Below are 24,542 nucleotides of genomic sequence, written 5' to 3' on the forward strand. Positions count from 1 at the left end.
TCGATGCCTCCTGGACCTCGTGACTGAAGAGTCAAGGCACCCGTCAACTCACCTGAAGCACCCGACATCTGTGGGCATTGGACTATCGTGCCCCTGGTCACTGGTAATTGACCGAGACTCTGTCCCCTCTACTTTCAGGTTCCTTCCATCCTCGATCCATGCTCGGATCTCTCCGGACACTTCTCCTATTCACGGCAGCAGCACTTCTTTGCCAGCTTCCATTGAAAACGACGCCGCGACCCGACACCATTTGACACCTATGCACCCGGCTTCCCTGGGTGAGGTAACTTGAGTATTCCGGTGCTCCCATGGGTGTTGGCCCTAGACACCTCTAAGTCCAAAAGGGTTTGCTTGTAGTCGTCCTCTAAGTGTCCTTAAACTCTTAAATTCCAACCGCGACTTTCCCCATAGAAATCAACGGTGATTCGCGCCTGTGTTCTAACATTGCACGCGTCCCCCGTGGGTCCCCTACGTCACTACCTTGGGTGGTTCCTTGGGGCCCAAACGCTTCTACAGGCTCTAGGCCTTGTGTCTAGTTCAGTCGTGGTTCTTATAACACTTTATTGGTATATGGTTTGGTACGCCCCTAGGGCCCAAACGTGTATTTGTGCTTGTCCTGTTGAATACTGACTTGTAACTTAAGTACTTCAAACTCTAGCCTCATAAAGAGACTAGAGGGGTGTGTTTTATCTTAAATACATATATTTTAAATATATACCTGGTGTGGTTGTCCTTTCATTTGGTCATTCAAGAGATTATAGACTGGTAAAACAAGCTGCTTTACATTCCTTCAAGACTTAGCCTGAAGGCTGCTCTCCATAGCTACCACTAGAATAGCTTTCAAATAAGGTTGTCTTTAACCTATCACCATAAGGGGTTGTTTGGACTGGTACAAGGTGCCCACTTTAACTAGTGGACAGCATATACCAGGCCAACTTCTCACACCAGTAAAAAAGGTGACCAAGATAAGGAAGTAGATTTGCTATGTACTCAAAAGAGAGTTTTTGACACTAAGGGAACTAGCAAGGCTAATAGGTCTTTTATCCTCTTCAATTCAAGCGTTTTTTACTGGTCCATTACACTATCGCACATTGCAGAGAGTGAAGGAAGAGGCCTCCGGCCAGGCTTATGCTATGGAGATAAGATAAACTTAGACCAGGAGGTATAGATGAAATTAGATTGGTGGTTAGAGAATTTAGATCCCTGGAATGAGCGAGTCATTTTTGGTTGTACTCCAGACTTCATTTTGGAGTCAGATGCGAGTCTAACTAGATGGGGTGCATGATTGGGTGTACAGGGAACTGGTGTTTTGTGATCAAACACAGAGATAGAGAGCAACTCATACATTGTTTGGGGTTGACAGCAGGTCTCTGTCAACTTTCATGAGTTTCAGATATTATTTGGAAGGCGGAGCAGTATTGTTAAAGATGGACAATTTTTCTGCAGTGCCTCATATAAATCGATGAGGCGGCACAAGGTCCCTTGGACTGTCATAGTTGGCAAAAGAGCTTTGGTTGTTTTGTTTAGAACACAAAATCTGTTTACTGGCAGAATATTTGCCTGGGAAGGAAAATATAACTGAAAATTGGAATTTAAGGTTTTTAGGGATAATAGCGATTAGAAGTTGAATCAGGATTGCTTCAAGAAGATAGATCAGTTAGAGGATCCTTTGGAGGTAGACCTTTTTGCGAGCAGGTTGACATTTCAACTAAAATAAATTACAGTTGGATTCCCAATCCAAGGGCTCTAGCAGTGGATGCTTTTATACAGAGTTGGAAGGGGATGATCGCATATGCGTTCTTCCGCATTTTGCAATGATTCAGAGGGTCCTGCAGAAAGTGAGGAGAGAGAAATGTGTTCTGGCACTGGTATCTCCATTCTGGGTGTCTCAGGCATGGTTTCCAATGATCTTGGAGCTCACATGCAAAATACCATTTTATCTTACTGCAATGGAGGGTCTTCTGAGAGTTGTAGATGGAGAGGAACATCCTCTAATTCAGACAGGGGCTTTGAATCTTCTTGTCTGGAAAGTATCAAGAGATCTTCAGGCATGTTAGGACTTTCGAGAAAGGCTGAGGAGTTACTCAAGGAGTCTTTGGGGCCCAGGTACTTGGTGTAGATATAAAAGAATTTGCAAATAATAGGTACAGTGGTGCATGGAAAGGAATTTGGATCCTGTGCAGGCACCTGTAGTGGAGTTAGTTAACTTTCTGGTGGAACAATTTGATAAGGGCCTTAGTTAGAGAACAATAAAGTGCTAGGAATAAGCAGTCTCTGCTGGACACAGTCATGTTAAGGGTGGGAGTGTAGAGGAAAATGTGTTGACTTGTAGGGTTCTTAAGAGCATCAGATTGCTGAGACCTCCTAGACCAAGATGAGGTGTTGTGGGATGTCAATTTGGTCTTATCCTTTTTAACCTCATGGCCAGGCAATAGATATTTGGAATTTAAATGACTTTGAAATTAGCATCCTTGTTGTGTCCATTTTCTTGTCGTAGAGTTTCTGATGTCAAGGCATTGGAGATATCTTCAGGCATGTTAGGACTTTCGAGAAAGGCTGAGGAGTTACTCAAGGAGTCTTTGGGGCCCAGGTACTTGGTGTAGATATAAAAGAATTTACAAATAATAGGTACGGTGGTGCATGGAAAGGAATTTGGATCCTGTGCAGGCACCTGTAGTGGAGTTAGTTAACTTTCTGGTGGAACAATTTGATAAGGGCCTTAGTTAGAGAACAATAAAGTGCTAGGAATGAGCAGTCTCTGCTGGACACAGTCATGTTAAGGGTGGGAGTGTAGAGGAAAATGTGTTGACTTGTAGGGTTCTTAAGAGCATCAGATTGCTGAGACCTCCTAGACCAAGATATGAGGTGTTGTGGGATGTCAATTTGGTCTTATCCTTTTTAACCTCATGGCCAGGCAATAGATATTTGGAATTTAAATGACTATGAAATTAGCATCCTTGTTGTGTCCATTTTCTTGTCGTAGAGTTTCTGATGTCAAGGCATTGGAGGTACGTAACAGGGTCTATGATCCCTTTTGAGTAAACTTTGATATTACAAAAAGAACTAAAACAATGTCAGAGACTATTTACTAACCGAAATGTGATGGGTGCAAGAAGTTTTGTGTAGTAGATTTTATAAGAGAATATGATTCTAGAATGCAGGCGTATCGCCCTGACGGGGTGAACCAATTAATGATTTCTTTTGTGACTATTGTGAGATGGGTGAAATTTACCATTCAGCAAGCAGGTGTCGATTTACAGAAATTTAAGGCACATCCAATGAGAGGTGCAAGGGCGAGTCCGGCCTTTTGAAAAGGTGTAAGACTGAAATATATTATGAGAGCTGCTGATTAGTGGCATGCTTCTGTGTTTGCTAAACATTATTGCAAGCCAATTGTGCATTTGGAAAATGTGGTGTTAGAGGACTAGCAACATGCATAATGATAGCCTCCGTCTTGTAATGAATTAGCGATTCTCCAAATAAAGTGCCTAGAGAACCTGAATTTCATTAAAGACACAGAGGCTAGCATTATCCCGCCCTCCGCTCCCTGGTTTATGGGAGTGATATACGTTCATGTGTTGATAAAAAAAATAGAGAGATACATTTATAAGAATAACCTTGGTTATTTATATTTGGAATTAATATTTATCAAGTTTTTTCAGGTTTCAGAAAACCATCAATTAGTCAGTGGACGATGGATGAGAGCTAGTATAAGAAAGAAGGAAGTGAATAAGAGGAGAGTACATTCAGACATATAGAGGAAGGAGCAAGTTTTGCATTTTAGAGAGGAAGATGATTCAGTGAATGGACTATATGTGGAGGAAGATTCTATTCTGAATTGTCAGTGTTGTATGATGTAATATGTACTTTAAAGTGCTGCGTTGGAAGATTCATGAATAATGCTAGCCTCTGTGTCTTTAATGAAATTCAGATTCTCTAGGCACTTTATTTGGAGAATCGCTTTTTCTAATATTCATGTTATGGACAAGGGCCTTTGGCAAGGTGTGTAGGTGTGTGGTCCCTAGCTGCTTATATGAAGAGCTAGGTCTTCAGCTTCTTGTGGAACGCAATAAGTAAGGAAGAGGCTCTGATTTGTTGATGAAGGTTGTTCCTTGTCTTGGGTGCGATGTAGGAGAATGATTGACCTCCAGTTTTACGGGTGCGGGGCGTATGTGCGAGTGAGAGTAAGGCAGAGTGTAGGTGACTGGTGGGTTGATGAAAGTGTGTGTGGCTGCTCAGGTATTCTGGTCCTGTGTTGTGCAGGGCTTTGTATGTGTGCCTGAGAAGTTTGAATTGGCTGTGCTTATGAATGGAGAGCCAGTGAAGCCTCCTAAGGTGCTGTGTGATGTGGGTACAGCATGGGAGGTCGAGTATGAGTCTTGCGACTGCATTCAGGATGGTCTAGAATCTGCATATTAGTTGTTTGGAGATTCTGGTGTAGAGAGTTTTGCCGTAGTCCAGCCTGCTGGTGATAAGTTCTTGTGTGATGATCCATTTGGTGTTCTGAGGCAACCTTTTGAAGATCTTTTGCAGCATGCGTAGGATTTGGAAGCAGGAGGTGCACACAGCGTTGATTGGAGCTGTCATGTTGAGCTTGTCATCTAGGATGCTCCCTAGATTTCTTACGTGGTCTGTGGGTGTTGGTCCTAGCTCTGATGGCCTCCAGGCTGAATCCCATGGGGAGGTCTTGTTACCGAAGACCAGTACTTCTGTCATGTTGGAGTTGAGCTTCAGGCACTTGGTTCGCATTCAGTCTGCTACCATGGGCATACAGTTGGTCAATGTGGTTCTAGTGGTCTTTGTCTTGTCTATCAGAGAGAGGATGAGTTGTGTGTCATTGGCATAGGAGATGATGGTGATATCTTGTGATTGGATGATGCTGGCGAGCGGTGTCATGTTTATGTTGAAAAGAGTGGGGCTGAGAACCAATCCCTGTGGGACACTGCATATCAGTTTCTTGGTCTCTGATGTGAAGGGTGGCAGTCTGAGCCTTTGGTTTTTTTTCGTGAGGAAGGAATAGATCCATTTGAGAGTGGAGCCTTGTATGTGAATCTCATGGTGTCTTCTGATGAGGGTGTTGTGGGAGACCGTGTCAAAGACCGCTGAGAGGTTGAGCTGGAAGAGTGTAGCTGTTTCTTCTCGGTCCAGGATGTTTCGAATGTCGTCGGCCGCGATGAGTGCTGTTTCGGTGCTGTGGTTCTTACTGAATCCTGATTGTGTTTTGTCTAGAAGATGGTGAAGTTCGAAGTGGGTTGTGAGTTGCTTGTTAATGGTGTTCTCAATCACTTTAGCTGGATAGGTTTGCTGGGAGATTGGTTGGAAGTTGCTCAGTTGATTCAGATCGGCTGGGGGCTTCTTGAGGAGGGCATTGATATCTGCAAGTGTCCATTCATCCGAGAAAATGGTGGACATGATGGATATGCTGATGATGTGGGTCAGGGTGGTGCTGATTGGTGATGTTCCCAGGTTGTAGATATGATGGGGGCATGGGTCCTTTGGGGCCTAAGAGTGGATGGGCCGCATTATTGCCACTGTGCTGGGATTGGGTTGGTGTGAGAAGTTGCTGTAGATGTTTGCAATTAGGCTGTGGAAGAAGTTGGATAGGTTGTTTCAGAGTTGTTGGGAGGCAGCAATGTTGTTGACAGTGGCTGAGAGCGAAGTGAAATCCTTGACGATAGAGAAGATCTCCTACCAGCAAATGCGGTCCACTAGTGCTTTTTTCTTGGTGTCTCCAATTTGCTGGTGATAGCGTCAGAGTGCAGGCTTGTAAGTTGTTCTGTTGGTGGTGTCATGGCTGGCTCTCCATTTCCTTTCTAGCTCGTGCTGTTAAGGTTATAAATTGTTAATCTCCACAGGAGTACTGTTTTAATTGGTTAAATAAGAAACTAGTACTTATACCCTGTCTTATGGCCCTCATTCCATTAATGAGGACGTTGAGCTGCATGGGGCTACCTTTGTGTGGAGACTGATCCTTCTATCAACATCTAACATAGCAGTTTAAATGGAAAGTGATACAATATAACATCAACTAACAGAAAAGATGTGCTTCTGCGGAAGAATGACGCTCTAGGATGGTCAGGCGGATAAACAACACGAGGCAGCTCCTTGTTTTTGACAGATTCGATCATATTTAGCAGAAAAGGCCCCAGGTGGAATTACCTGTGGTTATTTTCCAAGCATGCAGTGTGTGTGTTTGCTTCCATACTTTTAAGTGGCCCACTCACTGTTTTCTTACCGTTGCAATCTTTAGCAGGGTCATATTTAGCCTTGAGGAATGAGTGTGTGTGTGTGTTTGTGTGTGTGTCCGTGTGTGTGTGTGTGTGTGTGTGTCCATGTGTGTGTGTCCGTGTATGACCAAGATCTTGCTTTTGAACTATTTTGGACAGAATAAGAATTTCCCGGAAGCCTCTGCTTTTTGCAGGATGCCTGTTTGCATTAAGCTGTTAACTTTAAGCTTCTGATGTTATTCAGTCTGTTCCGAGTGTCAGGGGTGCACAGCAATCTGGGGAGAATATTGGGCAGTTGCAAAAAGATCCTGGAACACATTACAGCCTGGAATGTTAACTGGCAAAGAAAGAATGTGAAGTGATGGATTAGTTAGCAGGAGTTCAGAGCAGCATCTCTCTTGGGATGTTATAAAGCACACTTTATAATATCCTGCACTGTGCCAGCCTGCGATAAATACCATAATAACTTAAGATTTTCTTGTGATTCCAGGGGCAGACAGGACCACGCGGAGAGCCTGGTGTGCAGGTAAATGTATAAGAGCCAGAATGAACACTATACAGTATTATGCTTTTCTGCAACTGTGGCATTTTTTACGTACATAACAGACATTTTAATGATTATCCCAGGGGGCTATATCACAGACCATGTCAGTATTCCTAGCCTGTACAGCACCTGCAGATTCAGTCCTTTTGAAACTGAAGTTAATGTAGCCTCCATTCACACCAGCAAGGCCAGCGCTCCTCGAAGTATTTCTCCCCTTCAGCAGCACCTGCTAAGCTTCTTTAACATACCCTCATAGTTACACATTCAGCCAGTAGGAGACACAAAATGACGGTTCCTCCTTGGCTGGAGACCCTTCATGTTGGACAGATGGGCCTTTTAAAACATGCAAAGGGGCTATGCCCTGCCTTTCACTTTATACCCGCCCAGATTCCCCCTACATCAAAGTGACTATCAGCAGACCATTATGCAATCTTGCTTCAAGGAGTCAACCTTCTGCTGCCAAATGGTGCCATTGAGTGGGTACTGGATTCGGAAAGAGGTGTTTCTTGCTCTCCTTCCTCACACTCAAGAAGGCCCAAGGGCTCATGCCTATACTTGACCTCCGTATTCGAATGACTCTCTGAGGAGAGACAAATTCAAATTGCTCACCTTGTCTCAAATTTGTTCTGCTCTTGATCCAGGAGATTGTGTGGTGTCTTGAGCTTGTAAGGTGTGCATTTTCATATACCCGCCCTTCAGTCCAACAGGCATTATCTCCAGTTACACAGTGGGATTGAAGTACTTCGAATTTGCTGTGCTCCCCTTCTACCATACATTGGCCCCACAAGTGTTAATGGAAGTGATGGCGGTGGTCACATCCCATCTTCCGAGGTCAGAGCTACATGTGATTTCATACCTTGATGACTGGCTGCTCAAGACATGTTTGCTGCAGTCAGTCATTGGCCAGCACTGGATGATGAACGAAATCCTTTGGGGTTTTCATTAATGAACTAAATGACCAGGTGAGCCCGATGCATACGACATCCTTCATTGGGACTGCCTTAAACACATTGATATTCAGGGTCTCTCCCCCATCTCAGCATGTCTGGGGCATTCAGGCCTCTCCCCCACCTCAGCATGTCTGGGGTATTCAGGATATGATCCTGAAGTTTTGAGTGCTGTCCTGGATCACATTGAGGATAGCTATGAGGTGTCTCGGACTTCTAACCTTGTTCATCCACCTTGCCATGAACACCAATGCATATGCAAGCCCATCAGTAGAAACTCAAGCTTCAAAAGGCCCAGCATCAGGCTGCCTCTCCAACTCTATCCAGATCTCGCAGAAATGACGCTGGCAGCGTTTGACCAATGTGATACAAGGAAGTGAGAGTGGCGATGAAGCCAACCAATGGTAAGTAATGGGTAGGCTCTAAGCCCCCTTTGTCTTACAGCCAACAGCGCAAGTGCTATTGATCCAGCGATTCACCAACAACAGATACTCCATTACCATATACTCACCTGGGCTCATAAACTCACAAGTGGTAAAAAACGCTGGTCGGTTAAGGGGGTTTCCGTTTAATTTTCACAAACTGTTTGGGATTAGTTTATTCAATACTCTCATTCATCACTTAACTAACCCTTCACAGATCAACAAGTTCTTTCTTCTGGTCAATGGACCATTAGTTGAACTAGTTGATGGTGATAATTAACATAATCTTAAAAGTAAATAACCGTAGACTCAGGAAGTTTTAAAATCTTTATCTAAAATAAATGTATGTGAACCATTCCAAAATACAGTACAGTGACCGACATTCATAGGAGAGAAAATTCAATTCATAACCACCAAGCAAATACTTCGGACTCATATAATAATCAATGCTCAGAAAGGGAGAGTACAGAGAGAAAAGAACATCAACAAATAACAAGAAAATATATTTACCAAGGATGGTGTGAAAGACCAACCCCCTGGCCAAAGGGCTGGTAAGGGTCCCCTGGGTGAGGTCAGGAGACAAAGACTCCAAGACAGGATTCAGAACAGGATAGTTAACCTCTCTAGAATACCGACGATTGCGCCGCACCCCTCTCTGACACTCTGTTCCTCTTCGAGATTCTTCCGCGATCTTCTGATCTAACCAGATTAAATTAGGATAGAAGGTTCTGCTTCAGGTTCTGCATTCGGCTCTTCATCAGCAACTCAGCATCTCTCCAGCACTGCACTCAGCATCTCCTCCAGCAATTCTCCATCTAGCATAGCAATCTCTCCTAACTAACTAAAGGTATCCTAATTATACCTTTCGTTTCTTCATGTTCCACCCACTAAAGTTTCAATATCGTAAAAATACGAAATATCATTGGTCAGGCAAGGGGGGAAGCTCCATCACACCATGCTTACATGTCGCACAAATTAGTTCAACTGTTGTTCGCAAACCCATCCCCTTAATTTTTATTCATAAATTTGATTCCCATATGCTTTCTTAGTTCACTTTGAAACAATTTAATAACATTCTGAATATGAGTCTTCATTGTTGAACTCTGTACCATCCGTTCTCATGATGTAATACTTGTCCTTTGGCTCGCATTCAATCTCTCAGTCATCGTTCTGGGCTCCCTTTCAGTGGACATGCGCAGACTTCACATTACTCAGCTTAATCCAGTTATACGAGAGAGGCCCAAGTACGCACTAGTGATAAAGTCAGAAGTAAAAATATTAATTTCACAAATAAAGTGGTCGCACTGTATACCACCCACCTCTACTCTGTTCCCCTTTACTCATTAATACTTTTCCCGCATTAGCATTAGTAAAATAGCTTGTTTTCGTTTCAAGTAAGCAGATGCAATGCACGCAAGTCTTCAAGACTCCATTTTACTGTCTTCTGCTCATGAGCCAGAATTTCCCTCCAAGCATTAACTCGTCATACTACGTAGATGCAGTTGATGCATGCGCACAACAGTTCCCCGTTTAAAGCGGTATTAGTCCGTCTTCATTGTTATCCACATTAGTACACACATACGCAAGCTTCCCTAACCCGCGTGTTCATGTGGTGCATATTAGTTATTCACAACACTTTGTTAATAACTTCGTTAGTAAGTTAAATGAGTGGATTGCATCCGAGCAAGTCTCTTTTCCACAAAACCTTGCTCCATCAATCCCCTCTCTGATGGCGGTTTTGAGCCATCACAAAATTACCCATCCCTTCCCAGATGCCAACTTTAGCATATCTCAGCTTCTTTTCCTTCCCTCTTATCTTTGTCAGTTTCTCCTTCTCCTTTCAAATTTTTCATCTTTTTATATAGCTTTCCTTTTATTTCTTCTAACTGAATTTCTTCATATTCCCTCCTTCGTTTCTTTCCTTTCTCTTCCTTTTCTGTATGTATCCTCCTTTTTTCCTTGCTTCTACAACACTTGCATGTGATCATTACTATCAATACTATTGTCATTATCACATCTACCGGTAATATTAGTTGGCCTAGAAAACTCTTTCCAAAATTAGAAAACCATTTCCGTATTGATGTTATACTCTTTGTTAATTTTTCCCATACACTGTCAACCTCCAGTTGGTTCAAATCTTCATGCATTTTTGTAATATTTTCAATATACCCTTTAATATCCTTACTTTTGTCAGGAATGTAATTGCAGCAATGTTGAATTTTTAACATAGCACAGGCCTCCGCCCTCTTTTGCCAATAAGATATCAAGAGTAAGACGCTTTTGTAAAACCATAGACCTTATCGCAACCATTTCTGTATTAATCATCAAGAAACCTCCAGCCGTATCTGTAGAAAGACCATCAACTATTGTTGACAATTTGCAAATTTTACGTGCATTTAGAATGACTCCAACTGAGGGTATCAATGCACTAAATATATCACCTACAATTTCTGAAAAACTAGCTCTTCTTATCCGTGTTAGTCCATTAGATATTTCATTGATTCCATTGATTCAGTCCACATGATAGATCTTTGGAAAAACTATTCCAAAATAACAACTACCATACCACCTTGCAGGTAACCTACAATATGGAAAACAATGAGAGAGCTAGGGAGAAGGAGAGGTACGTCCGTATCCCCTGGATGTAAATAAGTCTTATCAATGGTGGACGGACCCAATGTAGTGTGGTACGATCACTGTGAGACAGTGTTTGGGAACCCACTAGGTAGGTTAAAAGACCCCTCACACACCAACCTGGTTGGTGTCATGCTTCATCATCGGGGTCCCAACCGGGTGGCCGAATGCCCCCCGGTTGTGCTGCGACGCCTGGCTACAGCGGAGCTGGTGTGGTGCAAGAGTGTGATGAAGTGATAGTTGAAATTATATCTCTGAGAATCCTTGCCTTTAGGAAATGTATTACTGGCGGCTCAGGATATAGATTAAAAAGCAGGGTATGTGATGCAACTACGAAAGAAATAATTATCTACTAGTTGTCTGTGTTGTGGGTCTACGTGTTTCAGCTCTTGTGTAAAAATGTGGAGCTTTCGTCAGGACCAGTGCAGTAAGTGAGTGGCAAAGTGCGAAATGCCACGTGGTAAGTGAAAAAATAAAAAGGTTGTTTACCTACACACTCGCTAAGGTGTGTGGACCCAGTGTCGGCACAATTGCGGACACTGCAGCGCAAAACCTGTGGAAGGAAAACAAGACAGCACAAAAACACATATGAGACTGCCACTTGGGTGCCGTGGATTTATAGCAACTATAAAATGCAATCTTAAGTGCTGTGATAAAGCAAACCTGTCTTCAAGGATCATACTATAGGTGACACACACACTATGAAGGTGTATCATGCTGCTAAGCGTATAAAGAATGGAGGCAAGACAATTAGAGAAACGCGAAGCGCTTTGTGAACTATGTGTGCCAGGTGGTAAATAACACGGCACTACTAAAGTGAACAGCAGATGGTGAAAATTACACATATGGTGCCTGGTGAGTATCCCGGCGATGATCTGGTTGAGGAGGAACCGTGAGACCTCAAATGAGGTGTGTCACAGTGATTGGCCCAGTGAGCGCGGCTGAGACGGGGCTGAATGGAGCCAAGAGGAAAGCGCTGAGAGTTCGTGGTGGGCGCTGATTACTAAAAGGAGGCACAATGCGCATGTGGGGAAGGAAATGTAAAAGTATTAAAATAATTACACTATGGCTGAGTGAGTGCGCTGTTCAGGAAGCGGGAGGGGGGCGCTCCTCACGTCAATTCTGTAGAAGAAAGGAGTAACGCGTCTCAGAGGTGAGGTAGGGAAGGATATGGTATTCCCCATGGAAAAAAGTAAACGCCACCTTACTTGGTTGAAGAGCTACCATCGCCTGGCACCTACTGTGGACTCCCGAAATCTCGGATGCTGTGGGACTCACGGAAGGGGGAGGTTAAATGGTGAAGTGCTCCATTGCGTACGTGCGGGCTTGCTGGTAAGCTCGGGCGGAGCCGCGAGGACTGCGCATGCGTGGAGGAGCAGCGTAGGCCTGGCGCGCATGGGTGAATGCTGCCGGGGTGCCTAGGTGAACAGCGCCGGCTCCCAGGAGAGAAGTGTGCACGGCGCGCATGCGTAGGTGCTCCAGGGACGCGGTGAGGAAAGGGATGGCAATCAGGACAAGTTTACTAAACCTGCGCGACCCCGATGAGGCCATGGATGCTGATAGGCTGGAAAAAGGGGCCTGTGGGGGAGACAGGAAAAGCCAGTACTGGTCTCATCTGATAGGCTGGAAAAAGGGGCCTGTGGGGGAGACAGGAAAAGCCAGTACTGGTCTCACAGTGATCGTACCACACTACATTGGGTCCGTCCACCATTGATAAGACTTGGTAACCTACAATAGGCATTATTTCCGCACACATAATAAACTCCTGGAAATACAGGATCAGTTCCCCCTTTTAGTCCCCATCCCCCTAAAATTAGGAAGTTGAGTTCACATTCACTGGAACCAATGAAAAAGTTATTATAATCTGTCTTTAACCTATGACGGCAGAATGTTCCCCTTTTCACAAAGTCTAGGGACATTGCAGCATGAGCCTCGCCCTTTGCATACATTCCCTCCTTTTCAGCCCATGAAGGTACATGAGATTTCTGTTTTGCAGCTTTCTTTGTTAAATCCTGTCTTCTTTCTTCTACTAAATAAAAAACTCTTTTTCTTCTTCACGTAATATACGTTAGGTTATCCTTGTGTGCTTGTGCTATATTTATGGAACTCATTGTTAAGAAAAATTCACCCATAAACTGTGCATCTTTACTACTAAGTACTGGGTTCATGTTCTTTCGAATAGGTAGTTCTGAAAACACTACATCTAAGTTTGAATACAAATACTGAAGTTTCCCAGTTACATAAAATAAACTTGATAAAACACTACATGACACACCGTTTGTTAAAGGTATATGGTGATAGGTCACCCCTTCTGACACAGATGATGGTAATTTCATACAGACATAGCAATCACTAATCTCCATTGTATTAACGTACTGAAATAACAATTTAGTAAACACATTTTAAAGACGAATCATTGTCTAATTCATTATGATGGTAATTTATCTCATCTGCTACCCCTATTTCTATTTTATTTTCCTTTATTCTATCTACTACCTCATTAGTAGTTGTAATATTCTTGTTACTTGCTTCCAATGATAAAGGTACTCCCACTGTTAAAAATAACCACACTGATACTTCTAATATGATACTACATAAGCAAAACCTAAGACATTTTCGTTTTATACTTCGTTTCAGTTGTTCAGTGACTTCAACTTCTGCCATTTTTAATCTGTGAAAATTTATTTTCTTTTTTTCTTCGCAATTCAGCCTCTTTTATTCCTAAAGTAGTCTTAATTTGTTTTCATCAATCTGTGCAACATGAACTTTCTCAGATTCCTCACGTAAATCTAAATTTTAAAATTCTTCTAGGATTACATAGGTCCACTCAGGGGCCTTGTATTTTCTGTTTAGAATCCTCAGTCTTGGACTTCTTCGAGTGAGTTTTACTATTGGCTGTTTGGGTTTAGTTTTACTTGAAACTTCATTTACTTGCTCTGGTTTCTCCCCTGATTTTCTAAGGTAATATTTTAATCTTTTCACTCCACCTGGCCAATTATCACCTTTTCTAATTCTTTTGACCTGAACTGCACTTTCACCTTCTCTGTTGTTTTCTAAAGTTCATTTATTTTCAATATGTCTAGGCACAATCTGTTCTTGTTCTTCTTCCCTTACTAATTGTCTTTGCTCTGTTTTTTCTGTATTTGGATCTTCTTCTGCTTGCTCCTGTTCATGTCCTATTGTAATTTGTTCTTCTTCTGCCTGAACTTGTTTCTACAACTATTTGGTCCTGTTCAGATCTTATTTTGATCTGTTCTTCTTCTGCCTGAACTTGTTCTTCTCCTTCTATCTGACCCTGCTCAGGGTTTTGAATAACGTTGTTCTCTTTTGCCTGAGCGTGTTCTTCTTTTCCTTTCTACCTTCTTGTTTTTCAAATTTGTTTCTTCTTCTTGTTTCGATAACAGCTTCAGGTATGTCAATCGCTGGTATCCACCCTTTTTGACTTGTACTTGGTTGTTCATCATCTATTTGTCTTTCAGAATCTGTCACCTTAGATTCTTTGACTTCCCAACCTTAAGCTTCTGGTGTCTCAGCTGGCTCGGTCAGTTGCTGCTCTTGTTCTTCAGATGGGCTTGGAATTCTTCTGGTATGGCAAGCATGAATCCAATTGGGTAAACCTGCACACTTCGCTGCTGTGGTAGTGACTAGTATGACTTGACGTGGTTTATCCCACCTGGGTGCTAGACACGATTTTCTTGCGTGTTTCTTCACTAACACCCAGTCTCCAGGATTCAAATCATGCGCCTGGTCTGGCTGCCTTACAACTGCGTCTTCTCCATCCTGATGAGAGACAGAACGCACCATTTCAGCCAATCCTTTGCAATAGTCCAATACCAGAACATCAGTTATATTCATCAATTTATTTCCAGGAATAAATGCTTGTCTCATTGCCCTTCCTATGAGCACTTCATGAGGGCTCAAGCCTGTTTTCCTGTCAGGAATACTTCTGAGACCCACCAATACAAGAGGCAACGCATCTGGCCATTTTAGCATTGTGGATGCACACACTTTCCCTAACCTTGACTTGATTTTGCCATTAAACTGTTCAACTATTCCAGAAGCCTCTGGGCGATAAGCACAGTCCAGTTTTTGTTCAATGTCAAATGCAGCACAGATTAATCAAATTATCTAATTATTAAAATGAGATCCTCTATCTGATTCCAAAGTAACTGGAAAACTGAAACGAGGTATCAACTCCCTCAACAGTAATTTAGCAACTGTGAGACTGTCATTTCTTCTTGTGGGGTATGCCTCTACCCATCTCGCGAACAGGCACACTATAACAAGTACATACTTTAATCCATTGCACAGAGGCAACTCAATGAAGTCTTACTGCAGCCTGGTGTATGGTCCCTCTGCCTTTCCAATTTTTTCCCAACTAACCACTGTTTTTCTGCCTGGATTTTGCTGCTGACAAATCAAGCATCTTTGGCAAAGGCTTTCTGAAACTACCCTAAACTTTGGATTATACCACCTTTGTCTGAATAGTCTGATCATTGAATCCCTGCCAATATCTGTTGTCCCATGGTATACTCTTGCCATTTGTGAGAGTAAGCAATCTGGCATGACTGGTCTGCCATCTAAGTACACCCACACTTCATCTTCTGTCCTTTTTGTACAATCGGACTTTATCCACATTTCCTTTTCCTCAACTTCTTCCTGCAACTGTCTGACCTCATCCCATGTTTCTGGAACTGAGAAAAACATAAGTTGGCAGCTGGTTTCACCTGTTTCCACTTTTCTGTTAATTGACATTGTATTTTTGGCACAGTATTGAGCAATTTGGACTGGTCCTTATTCCCTGCCGCCACATAGTCATTTCCTGACTGATGTACAGCACATTTAACAACCGCTATTTCTTTTGGCAATTGTAATGCTTCCAACAAATCTTTTACATTTGTACTATTTCTGATAGGAGATCCTGAAGAAGTCAGAAATCCCCTCTGCATCTAGAGCTGGCCAAAGTCGTGCACAACCCTGAAACCATATTGACCATCTGTAAATATGGTTATTCTCCAATTTTTCCCAATTTTGCATGCCTTTGTTAAGGCCATCAATTCTGCTACTTGTGCAGACTTGACTCCCGGTAAACAGGATGCTTCAATGACTCCTGATATTTTGCATACAGCATATGCTGCACTAAGCCCTCCTTCTCCCATTCTCAGACATGACCCATCCACGAACAATTCATGATCAGATTCCTTCAAGGGAGTTTCTTTTATATTTGACGGGCTTAGTACATAATTCTGTCACATCCAAACAATCATGATCAATCTCATCTTTCACTTCCTCACAACATGGGTCTGGCAATAATGTGACAGGATTCATTATTGTACATCTTTTCACTGTCACATTTTCTGCTCCCAAAATCACTCTTTCATACTTAGTCATCCGACTAGGCGTGAGGTGCTCTGTTCGCGTTCTTGTCAAAAGAATCTCAACTGAGTGTGGAACATATAGCTTTACAGGATGTCCCATCACAATTGACTCACTTTGCTCCAGACTCATACAGGTAGCAGCTACTGCTTTTAAGCAGCTAGGTAAGGCTGAAGCCACTGGATCCAAAGTGGCAGAGAAATACGCCACTGGACGTCGGCTCAATCCATGTCTCTGTGTTAAAACTGAAAGTGCACAATTTTCTCTCTCACAACAAAACAGCGCAAATTCTTTTGAATAATCAGGCATGCCTAAGGCAGGGGCCTCACACAAACAATTTCTAAATTTTACAAATGCTTCCAGACATTCGTCATTCTAATCAATTGGATCTTTCGCTCTTTTCTGAGTCAATTGTATCAATGGTTTTGCTAGCTGGGAGAAGCTATTAATCCACTGCCCACAATACCCAACCACTCCAGAAACCTTCTCATCTCCTTCTGTGTTTGAGGTAGTTGCATTTGTTTGATTATTTGTATTCTTTCCGGTGTCACTTTTCTTACAACTCTTTCTATTTTATGCCCTAAATATCTAACTTCTTGTTGACAAAACTGCAATTTCTCTGGAGACACCTTGGGGTATATTCACAAGAACGTGTGATAACTACCGCAAGAGTAGCGTAACACAACTTTCAATATCGCAGCCCATCATGGGAAAATAACCCCGTGTCAATGTAGAATTCACAACACGGCGGTACCATGCGATAGTCTGTTGAAAACGCAGACAATGTCCGCGATACAAACACCCCGATGGAGATAAAAACACAAAAAACAACACCAGAAAACCTGCGATGAGCCCTTCCGCGATGAAGAAAACAGGGTTAAGCAGCGCAAGGGCAACAAACTCATGCGCAATGTTGGAACAAGCACAAGTACAGCATATGGAAAATGCCACTGAACAAAATACAGCAACAGCGGAGTACCACGGATGCACCCTGGCCAACTGCAGAGGACAACATGCACACCACAACATCCAAGCACCGTGGAAGGACAGAACCCACAGGCACACCGCATGAAAGAGACCAGTGGCAGACAAATCAGAGTCGCAGGAGCGACACACCCACCGTGCAGCATACGCACATAAGCAGAAGTGTACCTCGACATTGGCAACATCCCGGTACAAACAGCAACCCCTCCACAACTGAACACAGGACACAACTGGATCGGCAAATGTGCACAACCAGGCAAATCACATCTGTAACCCCATGCATACGTAACATGACAATGCACAATCCCAACCTGTAACCTGCAAATATGTTTTATTCACACATGCAGTGCAATTGGACATCTACTTCTGTCCCATGATTGCCACAGACGGACACAATGTGACTTGCTCATGAGAAGTAGGTGTCAATGATGTAGTTCCTACGGGCCATTCCTGCCGCAGCTGCAGTGGGATGTGGGCCACCAGCCCCATCACCATCATCCGGTACCTCTGGAACTGGGATCCATGGGGCCCTGGTGCAAACACAGATGTTGTGCAACACACAACATGCAACGATCATCTTGCACACGACGTCCGGGCTGTACAGGAGCTTCCCACCTGTGCAGTCCAGGCACCTGAAAGGTGACTTCAACACGCCAAATGTGCGTTCAACGATGCCCCTGGTGCGTATGTGGGCTGCATTGTACTGCCTCTGAGCGGGTGTGTTCGGGTCCCGGATGGGTGTCATCATCCAAGGGCAGAGTGCATATCCTTGATCACCTGTGACAGGGCAGGGAGAAAAGAGTCAATACTTGGTTCGGCAGGATGTAATGGCAGGCCCACCATTTCAGTGACGCCTGTGCTGGCTGTGTGTGGGGTGAGTGTAAGCCAGCCCTCAGGGAGTAGCTGGTGCTGGCAACAACTCCAACAGTCATCAGGCACTCATCCATGCAATGTCAGAACCACAAGGGGGGATGACTCGAGTCGCACAGGGCCAGTGGCCACGGATGCACAGAGACCGACATGGGCTCACCGCCACGGGACGCTGACCTGCTGGAGAATGGGGCAGGGTCACGTGTGCATCCCCACAGATGTGCTTTGTGCATTGGTGGCTGTGGGATGTGCGGTGTATTGATTTGGTACTTACCAACGAGCAGTCCCGTTCCATATGTGCCATCCTGGAAGCGCTGGTTGATGATGGACTGTCGGAAGATGAAGGAATCGTGCACACTGCCTGGATAGTTTGCGACGACATTGGTGAATAGTCCCCGGTGGTCCACTATTGCCTGCACATTGATGTAATGCGTGTGCGTTCTGTTGCGGTAGTGGTGTGCAGTATCCGCAGGGGGCACAAGTGGAACATGTGTGCAGTCAATTGCCCCCAACACGCCGGGAATCCGGCTATGGCGTAGAAGCCTTGCTTTGTCTCCAGCTGTTCCTGCGCAGTGTTGGGGAAGTGAAGGTACTGAGGTATGAAGCTGAGGATGGCATCCAGGACAGGTGTGATGAACTTTGATAGGGATGGCTGTGAGACTCGCCAATTCTGGCAGTTGTTGGTTGGAATGTCCCAGAGGCCAACAGGTGCAGCACAGCAGCTTTGTCTGAGGTGAGATGTTGGCTCTCCGCTGTGTTGGAACTGTCAGCCTGTGGGCGATGTGGGTCATGATGCAGAGAATGGTTGTCCTTTTGAGCCTGTAGTGGGCAATGTCTTCCACGGGCGTTAGGTCTGTGAGGGTGGTGCGTTTTTGGTTGGTCCGCTGTCTTACTCTACGCTACCTCTGTGGTGGTCCGGGGGGGGGGACGGGTCCGGGTCCTGGGGGTGGTGGTGGTCCTGGGGGTGGTGGAGGTGGGTGTTGGGGCTCCGAGCTGCATGGCGTCGTTTTTTCTTCGGGTATGGCTGTGTGCGGGGCTCTATTGCCTACTGCAGGTAGGCGTCTGTCTTTACACCTGCTTGAGGCAGGTGTTAAATACCTGCGGCCACCGCGGCTTATCGCCTGTTTTTGGTTCACTTTGCAGTTCTGTCAGTTCGTTGTGAAAGTGTTGTCGTTTTTTTGTGTGTTTTTGAACGGGAACGCCTACTCTGCATCTCATTAGAGTTAGTTGGTGGTGTCCGCCGTGGTGTTAGATTTTGGGGGCGTTATCGCGGGAATACTGGCGATGTCTGCAGTTTGCACCTGCTTGTGAATGGGGTGTTAAATCTATCTCTTTTTGTTGCGTTAAGGTGACGATAAGTCCTTGTGAATATGCCCCCTTGTGTCCTCCTTCGGCCAAATGATTCAGTAATGCAATTGTGTCAGTGACACAATCTTCTCGTGTCTTTGATGCCACCAATAGGTCATCAATGTACTGAACCAGAACTGATTTCCCAGGCATAATTAATGACTCTAGACACTTTTTCAAAATTTGATTGGAAATCGAAGGACTATCTGTGTACCCTTGAGGAACTCGCACCATGCCAAGACACGATCTTCAAACCAGAAGGCGAAAAGATACTGGCTGTCTGGGTGTAAAGGAATGGAAAAGAATGCCTGACACAAATCAATCACTGTATACCAACCTGCATTCCAGGGTATTTGATAAAGAATTATTGCTGGATTTGGCACCACTGGGCAACAAGGCACTACAATTTTGTTTATTTTTCGCAAATCCTGCACTATCCTGTACTTTCCACTAGGCTTTTTGAGTCCCATGATTGGCAAATTACAAAGACTGCTCATTATTTCTTTCAAAATTTCTTCTTTAATCATTTTATCAATTACTGGAGCAACTCCTGCTTTTACTTCTGGACTCATTTTGTATTGTTGTGTGTTTGGATAAACAGCACATTCTTTTACCACTATTTTCACTGGATATACATTCACCATTAGCCCTATATCTTTTCCTGAAAAATCCCACACCTCTGGATTTACGGTGGCTCTCAATTCTTCTGGTAATTCACTTTGTTACTAATGAAAACATTTCATCCACTTCTGTACCTTGCTTAGCTAACATCATCTTGTAAACAACATCCTCATCAGGTGTTTGGAAAACAACACCATCAGGCGTACAGTAAATTGTACAATTCATTTTGCCCAATAGGTCTCTTCCCAACAGATTTACTAAGCTTGAGTCACAAACTACAAACTGATGCATGTCTTTAAAATTTACAATATGCACTGCCATTGGTTTTGTACCTGGGGTTCTAATCTGTTATTAGACACTCCTACAACTTGGATAGTTTCTCCCGAGAGGGGTAGGTTTGGGATGTCTGCTGTTCTCACAGTAGACCGGGTAGCACCAGTGTCCAATAGAAAAGTGATGTCACTACATTCAACTTTCCCATCAATAAATGGACCTGTCTGATCTACTGGCAAGGATGCGCCAAGCACGTACTCCTCTTCTTCCCCCTCAGGCACCATCATTGCACATTTTCTGATTCGTCATCATTCTGCAAAAAATACTGTGAAACCACAGGCTTATTCTTACCACTTTCTCCGTGAAATCCGGTGTTCACACTTCATTTTTTAATGCTCACATGGTTTGGCATAGGAGGTTGTGCCACCTGATACTGTGGAGTAACTACCTGCTGCTGTTTCACAACCACTTCATTCTGCTTCTGCGGATTTAAATTTTGATTTGGCCCATTATTATTCTGGACATTTTTACACTCGTTCTTCCAATGTCCAAGTTTTCCGCACGCATGACAAGGAAATGTCTTCCTTACTTCCTCTCTATTCATTCGTCCTCGTCCTTTACCACCACTCGACACTTGTTCATTTTGATTTTGGTCTTTTATCTCATTATCAGTCTGGGAAATTAATTTTGCTTCCTGCTGTTCTGCCAATTTCACCTGTGCCCACATCATTTTCTCGTTTAGCTTTCTATGTTTTGCCTCAATGTCGTCATCACAATACTTTGCATATTTCAATATTTCATCTATGGTTTTGCTTTGCCAGCACAACATGTGCTGTTGAATCATCTGACTAATCTCTGGTTTCAGACCATACACAAACCGATATACAAAATGTCCCATATCCTTATCTCCAATGTTCTCAAATCCACTATACTGCTTAAAGACCTGTAATAACCTTTCATAATACGCGTGTACGGACCCTTTTGGCTCCTGAGTTGTTCTATCTATTTATACCCAATCTGTGTCTTTAGGAGGAATTTTCCCTTTCAAAAACGTAATCACCTGATGATATTTATTCATTACCTCCTCTGATGGCGCTCCTATTTTGGAGTCCCTCGGATATTCCTCATTTGGCCAATCAACTGTAATCTTACATTCTGTCCATAAATCAGTAGGTACCACAATATCAAACAAACCATCCAAATCCTTCAACAAAACCTTTAAAGCTTTTACAAATCTTTCCACCTGTTTATACCATTCAACAGGTTTTTCTCTTAACCTAGGGAAATCATTAGTAAATGACAAAATATCCTGTCTACTCCAAGGAACATGATTATATCCACCACCAGGAACTTCTCTCATTGGACATATTCTTTCAATCTTATCTGATTCTCTCACTGGAAATTCAGATGACACTTCTTTCGCTTGTACTTCCTCTTTCTTTCTTGTCCACCTAATCCTCCATTTGTCAATGTCTCCCCACTTTCGCAAAATATTCATCAACTCTTATCTGCAATCTTTTACCAGAAGCATTTACACTTTCTAAATCCTTTTCAGTAAATTCCACTCTATATAGTTTTTGCAATATTTCGATTTTCTTATATCTATTCCAATCTCTGAGGCAACTTCTGTTAATTTCTCATGAAATACTTTTGCTATTCTTTTTTTTTTTTATTTTTTTTTTTTTATAAAAATGTTATTGTGCAGATAAAAAGGGTACAAGCACGGGCCTACAACCTCCGGGGCCGGCCGCTAGTCTTCAGAAATGATCAAGCAGTTCAAAAAAAAAAAACACTGACTGGCCCACAGGGGCTCCGCTAAATTACAGGAGATCAGACTGCACATAAGGGACGTCAGGATATACCCTTTTTACATAAATATCAACAAAAGTAAAGAAAAACAAAAAGCAAGGCGAAAAACATTGAAAGGGCGTCTAACCATAGTAGAGGAACTCCACACCCGACCACCCTAGGGTGGTCAATAAAAAGGGGGGGGTCTGAGAGGGAGGGGGGGGCCACGGGAAAACCAAATCTATACATAGATGAACAAATTAAGCAAGGAACCCTCAAGGATCAGGGGGACAAGGCAACCTCAGACGTATCCACCAGGGGGGGAGAACAGATAGTCCCTCGATACACATTCCACTGACCCCAGATTCTACCCCACGCCCCCGGTTTACCACGAGCCACATACACCAACTTCTCCCTGAACATGCACCAGTCCATATTCTCCTTCCATACGGACACGGTGGGAGGCCGTTGGGAACCCCAAAGCTGCGCAATATCTCTCTTTGCGATCATGTTCCCAAGGGCCGCCCACCGAGCCTGGGCCGCATTATAGTCATTGGGCTCCCACACATTCAGAACACATCGGCGCACCTCCGGCAGCAGAGCGACCCCAGTGACTCGTTTCATAACATCATGCACCTGGCGCCAATATTCCGCCACCTCGCGGCACTCCCAGAGGATGTGGAGAAAGGTGGCACTGAGCCCGCAGCCACGCTTACAGAGCCCGTCATCAGAAAACCCCATCGAGACCAAACGGGGACCCGTCACATAGACACGATGGAGAATCTTAAGCTGGACCAGACGGAGACGGGCCGGGATAGCAACCTCCTTAGGGGATGACAGCGCAGACTGCCAGTCCTCGTCGTCCAACTCAACCCCATCACCCGTCCACGCCTCCCGAAGACGCACCAAGAGATCAGCCCGATTATTTATTCGTTTTTTATAAATCAGGGAGATAGTACTGTCGGGGACGTGTCCATCGAGTATACGGTCCTCGAGAGGCGAAGAGACAGGGACCGTGGTCCCCTCCCCAAAGACCGAGAGCAGGGCGTGCAGAACCTGGGCATAGCGGAAGAACTCCCTTTCACTAAGCTCGTACTCGCTCTGAAGCGCCGCGAAGGATTTAACCGCGCCTTTAACCCATAGGTCCCCCACTCTGCTAATGCCGATCGTATCCCAGTGCTCAAAGCCTTTCGTTGTCCAGAGGCTTCCCAAGCGCTCTGAGGCGAATAAAGGAGTAGCACACGTTAAACGCTCACTCCAGCCCACAGCTACATTCGCCGCCTTCCACACACGTACCGCAATCCTTGTAGGGCCCGTGAGGGTCCTACCGGCAGACCGAGAGTAAAGCGCTCTGTTATAGTTACCGCCGGGAAGCAGGAATTTATCCATCTCATATGCCGGGTTCGAACCAGGAGCGTACGTAGCATGGTTAATGGCAGCCAGCTGGGAGGCCCAATAGTACCTTCTAATGTCAGGAAGCGCGATGCCCCCGTCATACCAGGGAAGAGTCAGCTTTTCCAAAGCGATACGCGCACGACCGTCCCAAACCAGTCTCCTCTGCAAACTCTCCACTTCCCTAAAGTAGGCCGCCGGAATGATATCGAAGGAGTTCTGGAGTGCGTAAAGAAATCTGGGAAGGGACATCATTTTAAACAGTGCTGCGCGACCAAGTGGAGACAAGGGCAGCTTACACCACCGAGCCGTATCCACCCTCAAACGCCGGAGAGGAGACAGGAGATTCTGCTCGTAGCGGACCACCGGATCCAACGAAACGTACACCCCCAAGTATTTAAAGCCGGATTGAGATGTTCGGATCGGAAGCCGAGGCGGCAAGAGAGGAAGGCCACCGGAGATAGGATACACGCAAGATTTGGACCAGTTAATTATCAAACCCGAATTTCTCCCGAAGGAAGTAAGAACATCAAAAAGCACATTGAGCGACTTCCGCGGCGAGGTGAGGTACAAGAGAATGTCATCCGCGTACAACGAGACCCGATCCTCGAAGCCCGGGGCCCACCGGATCCCTCTGATCGAGGGCTCCCAGTGGAGCCAGGCAGCGAGCGGTTCCAAGGCGAGAGCAAAGAGCAGAGGGGACAACGGGCACCCCTGCCTAGTACCCCTCCCGAGAGCGAAGGGCCGAGAAACCCGCCCATTGACAACAACCTGAGCCATTGGTCCAGCATAGAGGAGCTTAACCCAACTAATAAATCCCTCCCCAAAGCCAAACTTCGCCAAGACGGCCCAAAGGAATGGCCACTCGATGGTATCAAAGGCCATCGTGGCGTCTAAGGAAACCAATATGGCCGATTCAGAGAAGTACTTCGCCCTAGCGAGGACGCCATGGAGACGCCGCAAGTTGAGCGCGGTATTACGATGCGGGATAAAGCCACATTGATCCGGATGTATCAAATCACATATAACTCTCAGCAAGCGATTAGCGAGGACCTTGGCAAGGATTTTCGGTTCGGCATTTAGGAGGGAAATAGGCCTATATGAGGCACAGCGATCT

The 24,542-nt window shown here is 44.5% G+C and overlaps 1 protein-coding gene across 2 annotated transcripts in view; it reads left to right on the top strand.

Annotated features, from left to right (window-relative positions):
- Nucleotides 1-24,542, top strand: part of LOC146785119 (uncharacterized) — a 578,200-nt gene that overhangs the window by 272,694 nt on the left and 280,964 nt on the right. For both annotated transcript variants that reach the window (XM_085633808.1, XM_085633809.1), the window contains exon 21: nucleotides 6,718-6,753. In XM_085633808.1, coding sequence (XP_085489934.1) covers nucleotides 6,718-6,753 — 36 coding nt within the window. The remainder of the gene's footprint in view (nucleotides 1-6,717; nucleotides 6,754-24,542) is intronic.

This window comes from Triturus cristatus, chromosome 11, assembly GCF_964204655.1.
Source record: "Triturus cristatus chromosome 11, aTriCri1.1, whole genome shotgun sequence".
NCBI classification, from domain to species: Eukaryota; Metazoa; Chordata; class Amphibia; order Caudata; family Salamandridae; genus Triturus; species Triturus cristatus.